Below are 11,193 nucleotides of genomic sequence, written 5' to 3'. Positions count from 1 at the left end.
CGAGGGGAAGCTGTACCTCACGTGCGCGCCATCCCCGTCCTCGGTTTGCGATCCCGATCTGACAGGTGGCAGAGCGCTGTTTCCCGTGCGGTGGGCCCCCGGCCCCGCCCCCCGCCCGTCCTAGCACGCCCTTCGCCCTTTTGTCGCCACTCTCACGCTTCCCCGGCCGTTCGTAACGGCATCTGACGCCGTCATCTTCTCGACGGAGCGCCGTTTACCAACGCCGTTATATTTCACTTAACGTTTTGCTTCTATACGATGAAAAGGGGAACTCCCCAAAAGAAAAGTGCAAGAAGCAGAACTCAAATGTTCACGAGCCCTTCAGTTCCATCAGTACAATTCCGAGCTGTACCTCAATAACCAGCTAATCGACATGAAAGAACAACAAAAATAACCTGATATAGCAAAGTTCAAAATAAATTTTTTTAAAAAATGAAAAAAAAATCCTTTTTATGTACAATTTACAACATCTGTTATCTTATAGACCCCTGCAGGTCGAATAAAGCACGCAGTTGATAAACCGAACAATGCACAAAATGTCGCATTCTTTAACATCATCTTACACAAGTCACAATATCATGAATCTAGTCAATTCTTCATCATCGACCAATCTCTGTTAATTACAGCGTGACGATAATTTTCGTGTTATGGAGAATTATGCATTGGAGGACAGGTATCAGAATAAACTAAGTGAAGATCAAAATATTGAAGATCAAGATACGAGTGCATCGAACCGAGTACTACTATCATTTTGAGCTATCAATGACCCATAACCAGAAAGAAGAGAGTCCGGATACCGCGGTCATACTTTCTGGGACGCATATCCTCTCATGCTGGTAATGTTGTTGAGCTCCAGTTGCTGAAGCTCTATCCTCCTCAGAACTCCCGATGTCTCGATTCTTGAAGAGGGCAGGGTGTCTTCTTTCATGAGGCGCCGCTGCCGTATTCTTGAGATAGCCTGAGTCACGTCGGATATGGAGGGGCGCCTTTTCGGGATCTTGTGCAAGCACCTGTGCGCAATGTTGGCAAGATGCCCCACCTCATCGGGATTACTTTCACCGATAAGATTCGTGTCAATTATCTCATCCCAGTTGGCCTTTCCATCCCCCCCGGTTGCTGCCTGAAAAGTTTGGTGTTTTATTAATAAACTGACTAAATAAAATCGAAGCATGTGTTTTTCATTACGTAACCGTGCCTGAATAGTTTGATAGCCAAAACTTTCTACGTGAAAGAAATCATTCACTCTCTGAATTAGCTAGGGAAATGTATTTTTCATTTAAAAGTAAAAACACCAAGTCATAAGAACTTACAAGATTGATGTACTCCATCAGGCCTTGCTGCGGATTTATGGTTGTTATGAGCTCAAATAATATGATGCCAAAGCTGTATACGTCGCTCTTCTTGGTGAACTTGTTCGTTGACATATAGTCGGGGTCCATATAGCCATATGTACCCTTAAGTCCTGACTTTCGCTCATCGAATACCTCCTCCTTGGATAGCCCAAAATCGGCAACCTGTTTTCATCAATGGCATCAAAGACAGATGTATAAGGTAAATTACAAGAAGAGCATATGAAATTTAAAAATATTAATGACAGTTATTATTGCCATTTTACTTCCACCATAAGTTAACCCATAGAGAACAATTAAACAGGGTATATGCACACAAAAGTCCAAAAAAAAAAACAGAATCAAGTTATTTTAACTTAAGAAGAGATTCTTATGGTAACTCTGCTTTCGAAAAACAGATGTAGGGTTCTCTTTGAGAATGGCACTCTTTCCTGGCTCTTTGCAGCCAGAGATGTTTGTTACCAAAGCCTCAGTCATTAGAATTGTGTTCAAGGTGATAGATTAAGAAACATTGTGGACCAAAAACAGACGCAAGAAAACAGCCAAACATGTTTATGTTTAGTCAGCTTACATTTGTTAACAATAAATATAAACATCACTGAAGGATCCCCTAGATCATCATTAGCTATGTTAGTTCCATAGATTATAATAAAAAGAGTTAATAGCCCCTGACTCTAGTTAAGAAGCATATAGCAGCAGAGTATCAGATAAGATGATAAAAATATGCTACTATTATTTGCATGTCTCACCTTAGCCCTCAAAGAACCATCCAAGAGAATATTAGCAGACTTTAAATCTCGATGAATGATAGGTGGAACTGCCTGCATCAACCATCGATTTGATCATTGACCATGAACAAATAAGTGATAGCACAAAGTATGTTTGAGAAAAATGTTCACTATACCCCTTCATGAAGGTACTCAATCCCATGAGAAACATCATGAGCAATTTGTAGCCTTTCTTCCCAGCTCAAAACACGTGGATTGTCACCTAGGACATAATAGAAGACCATTTCGAAAAATTTACACAAAATAGGATTATCCATGCACAGCTAATCCTATTGGCATGAAAGCTGAAATCAGAATGAGCATGGCATAAAAACCTTGACCATCACAAACCACTACGTTAGGCTTTTTTTAACACTAATCTTGGTTTAATGAAGCAATTGATTGGCAATTGTGTCAGTCAACAGGGAAGGACTAATGGCAAACGGACTGAAAAATTAATTCAACATCAGGCAGTCTTTGTTCACGACAAGAGAAAAGACCCAAAAATGAAGCTGAACAAACAAAAATTAACTAGTTAACCAAAACAAATGGTTAAAATGCTCCCTTCAAGTCGTTCTGCTAGTAGTTCTCAAGACTAATGACTGTTGAACAGTCGATAGTTAAGAATGAAACTTTTTTTTTTTTTAACAAATTTTACTTCCCGTTTTAGTCTGACCGACAAAAGCCAGATAACTCAGTTGCAACTCATTGAAAGAAACTGTTCCGCAGGAATCAAGCCAAGAACATTAGCATGTATAGAAGAAATTATCAATCTTACCATACAAGAGGCTTGCCAAACTCCCATTACTCATGAACTCATATACGAGCATGCGTTGATTTTTATCTACACAATATCCAACCAAATTTACAAGATTCCTGTGATGCAACCTGCTAAGCAAAACTACCTACAAAAAGAATAACGATGAAGAATGAATAGGTTCTAGTCTAGAATCAGTAAGTTTTAGTACAACAACCTATTGTATCTGATTCCGTGATGCAAGGGCATAAGGAGTAGCATATCATCTACATATATTGAGTAAACTTTGAACTTGGCAGACTTAAACAGTGCAAAAAACAGCTAATAAAAGTGCAGACAACATATGTTGTCTCAATATTCGAGAAGCTAGATGTACTCTACTTTCAGTTCAAACCATAAGCAGGTGAATCAACTCTTCCTTCCATTTTTCATTTTCTTTAGATTAGTTTCTTCATTGTTGTACTTCATTCTTGTGTATATATTAGCCTTTGGGTCTCTTGCTATTTCAGTAAAAATAACTTTTGGAAATTAAATATAAATGAAGTCATTATGACTTCAAATTACAACTTAATATTAGAGAAAAATAATAATAATAAGCATACTTTCCTTAAAATACTACTCAAATGTGGACGATAATAGCTGATTCAATCTTCCGCAGCGAGGGTATCTCTTTTGAATGGGTTGATAGAGGGCAACAGGAAAAGGAAGAAGGGGTGAATCAGATGCAAATTTGGCATCCTAATTCTAGCTTTCAAATTCCATGGTCCATAAGCACAGTTATCAGTTGTCAACATCATATTTATATTCATGTAGAAAAGTTGCCGCATGGAACGGCATGGTCAGTATTTGGCATCAATTGTTGTTATATTGACATAATAATTTCTAATTGTAGGGTAAGTAGATAAGAAAACTGCAATCACCATATTAAGAGTTCAAGTTGTATGATGTTTTTTGCATTTCAATTTCCGTAAGAATCAACCATTTGCTAAACCAACGCTTTACTTTTCAGTTATTAACTTTTCAACCAAAACATCTTCAAGGAAAAGAGCATTAATCTCTAGTAGGTTTTAGTAACAGTTCACCGTTTCTTCCATGTACACGTAATAGTAGTTAACCTAGTTAAACATTTCATGCATGCCAATGAAGAAGTAAAATTGGCTTCCCTGCTAAAAAGTAGAAATCTATAGAAAATTTCAATCTTGGGCCATAGTTTGAGAAAATGCACACCTCTGTATGGAACTCTCTTTCTCCTTGCTTTGAATCACTTGCGAGCACCTTGACAGCTACAACTCCACCCGTAGGCATAACAGCTTTATACACCGGGCCGAAAGATCCCTGACCTAAAATAGTTGTGAAGTTTTTTGTGGCTTTCTGAATGTCCCTGAAAAATAAAATAGGCTTCATAAACATCCATATAACAAGAGCCAGTTTACCCAGGCTATGGGCGCGCAGAATTTTTCTATGTACGAATACTGGAAGAAGCACTAACAACTTTTTCTACTAAAATCTTCCCACTAATTTTCCCTACAGTAAAAAAGCATAAGCTTCAATACAGAGTTTCCATTTTTGAGGGGTTAGAATCTTGTTTTTTGCTTCGCCCACAGCAAAAGATCTAGGCTTCTAGCTTGCCGAATGCTTAGCTACTGCTTCCTGAAGAAAAGAAGCTTTTGCAGAAGAGAGGCCAAATAAGCAGTATGTACAGTTACTTAAATGTCTCTAACGTATGAATCTTATGCGCAAAATTTTTTTAAGTAACTACAAGAGCATTAGCTCAGATTAGTTATTTGAAGGTAATGAAAACAATGCTAATCAAATTTGTATAAAATTCGGTGGTTCGAGTCCCAACGACCACACCAAGTTGCCACATAAGAAACAAAACGTTCACCCATTAAAAGCCATAAGAAATGTAAGGCAAATTAAAACATAAGCGAAATATAAGGCAACGAGATAGAATACTTCTTGCAGCCATACTTGTAGGAGTATCTCGGAATCCCTGATGCAGAAGTATGCAGATCGTTATTGTGCTGCCCTCGCCGACCCCAGTAAGTATTTCTTGTCGCCGTAGTTTGCAAGTCGTGCGCACTCTCCGACACTGAGATTGACACGCTCGAATCGATGCTCGTAGCATTCGCGCCATTTGTGCGGATCGGAAGAGACGATATGCTAGGTTCTTTACGCGACCAATTCTTATAAATTCTGATCAGAACAAATACAGCAACAGCTATCAAGATCACCGCAACCGCACCGACAGTGACCCCGATAATCGTTATATTAGCTTGACTGCCCATTTCGCGGTCTCTTTTGATGCCTCGGAGGAACAGAACATTTTGGAGGGCTAACGACACGAGTCAATTTCTCTGTCCAAAAATGAGCATTTTTTTACATCAATAAGATACAGAGTTTGTGTCACGGAAACTAATCTTTGCCTTTTAATCTACTTTAATTTAAGAATTAGACAATTTTTTTAAACCAATGTTCTCACAAAGATGTCTCAAATAGTTTCGTTTACGATGAATTCTGCAGCATAGGCATAACTCGCAGAAACCCTAAGAACAAACACCCCCGTAATCAGGTCGATTGAAACAATGAATAAAGTTTTGCAAAAATCGAAAGGATAAAAACAAGTAATAATAATTCGACAAGCGAACCAACAAATTCTGACTAAAGATCGAATAAAAAAAAAAAAAAACCATTTCAGATGCTAATGGTTAGATCGATGGTGAGCAAAACCATACCTCGTAAATCCAAAGAATTAGCAGCAGCGATCTCATAAACCTCGAACTAGTGTTCGCTCCTTTTCCTCAGAGGGGGGATTGGTCGATTCCCTCCAGTGTAGTTCACCCAAAGGAGAGACGACGCGTGGACTCGGCTCTGCATATACAAAGTCAAAGACCAAGTCTACGAAACTACATAAAAGAGAGAGAGAGAGAGAGAGAGAGAGAGGAATAATAATAATAATAATAATAATCCCACATAAAGCTTTGTGGATTTTACACGGTTTTCCTTTTTTATTTTTTATTTTTCTCTTTTTCTTCGCTATGTAAAAACTTTTTTTCTGGTGGAATAATAATGCAGCGGGTAATGAGTGGGGCGAATATAGTTTATAGTCGTAATATCAGCAAAAATTCTTTATTATGAGATTATATAAATATAAGTATAAAAAGGATATTTCGTGGAATATTAAAGAAGAACAAATGGGTTGGGATTATTCCAGGGTATTCCTTGACCCGCAGCCGCCGGCAGCCGTGCCTCTGGGGAGTCCGTCCATTCCTCGCAGCTTGTCTGACTTGTGCCTTCCCTGTCTGCCCCATGGACTTTTATTCCACGAGAAAAATAAAAAGTCTTCATAACATAACATAACATTCTGATAATAATAATACTATACTGCGATTGTTTTTATAGATTGTCAATTTACTGACACGCATAATAAAACAGATTTTTATCTGTTTGTATATGCAATTTAAAGTGCCACATAAGAATGATTGACAATATTAAATGACAAATTAATATCATATAAAAGCCTGCTGCTGCACTAGATGGTTAAAAAAATTTGTCACCAGCCAGTAGTCGAAGTTCAAGCTCAATCAATTAGTGATGTTTTTTTTTTTTTTTTTTTTTTTTTTAGTAGCTGATGGGGAGATGAGTATTATAATTTCATTCCTATCCCACTAGCCTAATTTATCTTAAGTTAAATTGATTCTGCTTAATCCATGTTTAAGCCAAAGGTAGCTCACCAAACTAGATGAGTGCCTAGTGCTGCTTTTTTTCTTTTTTTTACTATTGTTTTTAAATTTCTTGTGGTTATCCAATTATTAATTATCAAGTACTTTTATAATTGTAAAATATGAAAGTTGCTCCTCTGGTCCTCGGCTAACCCATAGGTATTGCTAGAAGGGAAAGTAACCAGCCATTAATTTCAGAATCTAGGAACAAGCAAGTCTTTGAGTGAGTTAGGTTTAGCAACTAAAGTCCTAAACTAACTGATCATTAAACCAGATATTATTGGCTGTATGCAAGTGTCCACTCTATTCATTTTTATAAGCCTGGATATGTGCAGAATGTCATCAAACCAGACATGGGATACATTCTTATCCTTAACAAAGCCTTTTGTTCAGCAAATGGTTGGTTCATCTTTCTGCGGAACTGCAATGCAAAAATCTTCATGCAGCTCAAATTCCCGATACAGTATGTTTGCAGTGTTGCTATCTACTTGCCAAATAATTAGAATACCACATAATCAACATCACAATAATTGACACCAAAGACTGACCATTACAAATTACAATCCTGCTAATGATGGATTCCAGAAAATGACAGTAAGGACAGCATTCTGGGGAGCTTGTAACAGTTTTCTTTTCAGAATATCAGGATGTTTCATCTTCCATCAATATTGACAACATTTAGAGGGGGGAACTGCTAAAAGGAGGAATTATTGTACAACAATAAGGCATGTTCCATGCACAAAGAATTTACAGCATATAAATTGATATACATTGAAATAAGAAAATTCAATAAAGTCGATCTGCATTTGTTCGATCCAAGCAATTTTCTGATAATACAGATTTCACCACCTCTTGTACAAAGGTGTAAAAGCATTCTCTACAAGAACTAGGCATCAAATTACACTTACGAAGCTGCTTAACTTTTTCGCTGTGCTTGCATACCGATCTGGAGAACGGGCGAGCGCTTGATCTTGAATGTTCCAGTCCGCATGCAGCTAGGATGGTGTGAGTTGCAATCCTAGCAACTTCCCTAAAACTGTCCGCACCTGCATAATGCAACATTATCTTCAGAGAACTTCTAAAAAATAAAATAATCATCTTTCAAAAAAAATAAGAACAACTATTAAATCATCTTATTCCGAGATAAACTTCCACGATCTAGATATGAACGAGAAGAAATATTACTGCACTAGTGGTTAATAACCAGATCTTATATGCAGTCAGCTATAATAAGCTTGAAAGCTTAGATGACAACGGGGGGGAAAAAAGAGTAGGCATAGTAACATGGAAATTGAAATTATTGCATTGAAAACAGCATGAAAGCCTACCTAATCGCTTATCTTTGTTGAGCAACTTCAAGTTGAGTTTTACCAGTGACTGGATCTCACCCTTAGCAGTGTCATTCATGGTGGAACCAACTTTTCTCGGCAATCTATCATCAATACGGGTTCTCGCCTCAAGCTTCGCATTGCCCACTGGTCGATCTTTGGCCAGAATATGATTTTCCAGCTTATCAAGTGGTCCAACATCTCCCGTAGCATTATTGTTTCTAGAGCAACCAATAGAACTATCATGAAAAGTTGTATCGTTCACCTTTTTTTGGCTGTAAGATTCCAAGTCACAGAAGGAGAACTTATCCCTCATTAGAGAAGATTCTTCAGTATAAAGTGATAGATGAGCTTTTGTGGGTGAAAAATTAAAGTAGTGTGCTTCGTTTGTTGCATGCATATCCCATGTTTGCTTACCATGATCATAGTGCTCATATTTCTGGTGAACCAATTCAAGAGAGGAACCATTATTCCTGGATCTTCCCATCTTAACAACCAAATTATTTGCAGTTTTACTCTCCACAAGAGATGAACCAGAGCAGATCTCCGCTTCCCTGAAGAAACTTTTAGTACTAGAGGAGCTCAGATGGTTATCAGATTTAGTAGGTAACTTTTTTCCATTGATGGATTTTGCAATTTCCATCATTTTCCATGCTTTGTTAACATCTCGAGACCCAGCACATTTGGCTTTCTTGCTAGAAACACCAGAATTTATCACTTCCTCATCAATAGCCAACAAGGAGTCCTGTTGTTTAATAACACCAGCCGTGGTTCTGCCACTAACTTTTCCTCTTTCAGAAACAATGGAACTATCGATGAAATTTGACGAGAACTCTAATGAGCCTTCACGTAGGGCATTCCAGTTCTCACGTAGTGTTCGTATACGCTCATGCAAATTGCGACAATTTTGCAGGGTTCTAGCCCCTATCTCAACTTTATTTATCTGAGAAGTACTTTTAGATGGTGATTCCCTATCATACCTCTGAGTTTCAAGGATTTGCCTACCTGTGTATCTGCTTGATGAATCAGAAGTGTCTTCATCAGCTACAATATCAAAAATAGAAATAGATGGAACATACGCCCTGATTTGACAAGTGGATTCTTTTTCTCGGTTGTAAGATTCATCATCAAATTGGTTTTTTGAGTGCTCGTTCCTAGAAACAGCACAGTCGGGACAGTACCAGTCACCTTCAGGTACAGTTGCACCCAGACCAACACAGTAAGTGTGAGCGGCCGAATCACATAGGTCACAGAGGAGCAAGAGTTCTTCATCAGAAGAAGAGTGGCATAGACTGCAACTTGTATTTGCATAAGGGTCGGCAAGTCTTGTACTTTCATTACCGAGTGGATGGTAAACCTGTGTGATAGCCCATTTTGTTACTTAAAGCTGGATTATTAGGATAGTAGGTTAATAGTAGGACTATCAGAATTTCCAAGGAGCATGCAATAAGTACATTGGCCTTCTGGAATGCAAATATAGAAACTAAAGCAAGATAGAGTTTAAGAGCACAAGTGTGAATAAAGGAGTCCAACAAAAAACGACAAATCAGTAAATACACTGGTATCACCTCAATATATGAATCTCTAGATCAGATCATCACATAATAGAACATCTTCAAAGTGACAAGAGCTCAACAAGTTCCACAGCACAGTGATCCGCGCTGCATTCGAGTCATACATGTTAAAATATGTCAATTCTAGGTGTGAACCATTTGATAGATTTGTTTCCTCCGTATTAGAACAAATGCGAGAATGGTAACAATTCGCAAGTTCAGCTAATATCCATGGATTTTTTAAGAAACAGGGGAGTTCACATTGATTGCATATTCATACACATCATCAGCAAACTTAAACTGACGAATATTTCCCTAGTAAGAGAAAGGCGTAATCATATGAAGCCAAAACACTAGAAAGTGATCAAAGAGCTAGGATCTCACCTGATCGCGAACGGCGACGTCGACGACGCGCTCCGAAGGGAAGACCCCGGGCATCGGGGGTCTACGGATTGATTGGAAGCGGCGCTTGCAGAGGGGGCACCGGGACTCGATCTTCGCCCACTCCATGATGCAAACGAAGCAAAAGTAATGGTCGCAGCTATCCACGCGACCGCGGATCGAGCGCCCACCGCCGCTGAGGCAGATGCCGCACTCCTCCTCCTCCTCCTCCTCCGCGGCCGCCTCCGCCGCTGCGGGATAGAGATCGCCGGGCGCGGCGGCGGAGGCGGCGGAGGACGACTCCTCCACCGCATCCGGATCGGGCTCCTCCATCTTCTCCTTGCCCTTGGCGCTGCATCCGTGCGGCGTATCTAGGGTTTTGGGGCGCTTCGCCGGGGAGGCGCGGAGCTCGTGCCCTAATTCGCCGACCATCTTCGCCGGTATGCGTCGGATTGGGTGGTTGCCAATTTGGTCGGGTTTGTTTTTACTTGGAACACCCAATTTTATCACTGGAATGGGAATATGTGATCGAGCCTATTTGGGTCTGATCCCAATCTAAAGTGATTATTGCCACCGAAACGCTCGGTTGGATCGGACCCAACTCGAATTTATTGGGCCTAGGCCCAAAATCTATAGATAAAGAACAGAGACCAAAATCTACAGTATCAGCTTATATACATGGAATCAGTGCGAGAAAAGTATGTAACTTGCCCAAAAGGATCGTGGAAAAAGAAGAAAATCATGTTATTAACATTGAATAACTTTGTTGAATTATAAACTGCATGGTGCGAATTATATATAATTGAATTAAATGAGAAAAAAATAGAATATTAGAAGCCCTCGTCGTCACATTAAATGAAAGAACATAATCGAAAAAAAAAGTAACACAAAATCTGGTTGTGGTTATAACAAAGGAAAGTAAATATTGGAGATTGAATTGATGAGCTATAATGTATTTAAGCTATTACTATTACATGAGATGGAATTTAGTTAAAATTAACAACTTTATTAATTATGTGAAATTAATTGTTGAAAGAAGCACGATACATTTAGTCAGCTAAAGTTCTTATCAGAAGCATCAAATTTATCAAAAATCACCACTCAAGGGTCTCTCACAACAACCAGTGAGTTAGGTGTGTGGTCACCCATTTTACCCGCAGGGAAAGGACAATATTGCTTCGGTGTTTTTTCAATGATGTCAAACTATTTAAGCATTTAAATCCAAGATTTGGTTGTGGCATATTGTTACCTAATGAAAATGACTAGTATTTAAATAGATGACGATTAGAATGTGGCCATTAAAAACTAGAATCTGCTTTAGCAAACACTTAAATAA

The 11,193-nt window shown here is 38.8% G+C and overlaps 2 protein-coding genes across 4 annotated transcripts; both read right to left on the bottom strand.

Annotated features, from left to right (window-relative positions):
* LOC109711458 (calcium/calmodulin-regulated receptor-like kinase 2) lies at positions 283-5,942 on the bottom strand. 3 transcript variants are annotated; one of them, XM_020234502.1, is made up of 9 exons: positions 5,609-5,936; positions 4,845-5,230; positions 4,101-4,254; positions 2,895-3,021; positions 2,254-2,339; positions 2,099-2,170; positions 1,311-1,514; positions 825-1,120; positions 283-346 (listed from the first exon to the last, which is right to left on the bottom strand). In XM_020234502.1, the coding sequence occupies exons 2-9, from the start codon at positions 5,159-5,161 to the stop codon at positions 331-333; spliced, it is 1,272 nt and encodes a 423-aa protein (XP_020090091.1). In that variant the 5' UTR covers positions 5,162-5,230; positions 5,609-5,936; the 3' UTR covers positions 283-330. The 3 variants fall into 3 exon arrangements, with proteins under 3 accessions (XP_020090091.1, XP_020090089.1, XP_020090090.1); XM_020234500.1 differs by having other exon boundaries at positions 291-364; positions 5,609-5,942; XM_020234501.1 differs by lacking the exon at positions 283-346 and having other exon boundaries at positions 513-1,120; positions 5,609-5,928.
* LOC109711629 (PHD and RING finger domain-containing protein C126.07c-like) lies at positions 7,205-10,635 on the bottom strand. The gene is made up of 3 exons (XM_020234772.1): positions 9,861-10,635; positions 7,924-9,280; positions 7,205-7,641 (listed from the first exon to the last, which is right to left on the bottom strand). The coding sequence occupies exons 1-3, from the start codon at positions 10,287-10,289 to the stop codon at positions 7,382-7,384; spliced, it is 2,046 nt and encodes a 681-aa protein (XP_020090361.1). The 5' UTR covers positions 10,290-10,635; the 3' UTR covers positions 7,205-7,381.

The sequence above is a fragment of the Ananas comosus genome, linkage group 6, assembly GCF_001540865.1.
Source record: "Ananas comosus cultivar F153 linkage group 6, ASM154086v1, whole genome shotgun sequence".
Classification (NCBI taxonomy): Eukaryota; Viridiplantae; Streptophyta; class Magnoliopsida; order Poales; family Bromeliaceae; genus Ananas; species Ananas comosus.
The sequence above is the reverse complement of the archived record's forward strand: the minus strand, read 5'-3'. Positions and strand labels throughout refer to the sequence as shown.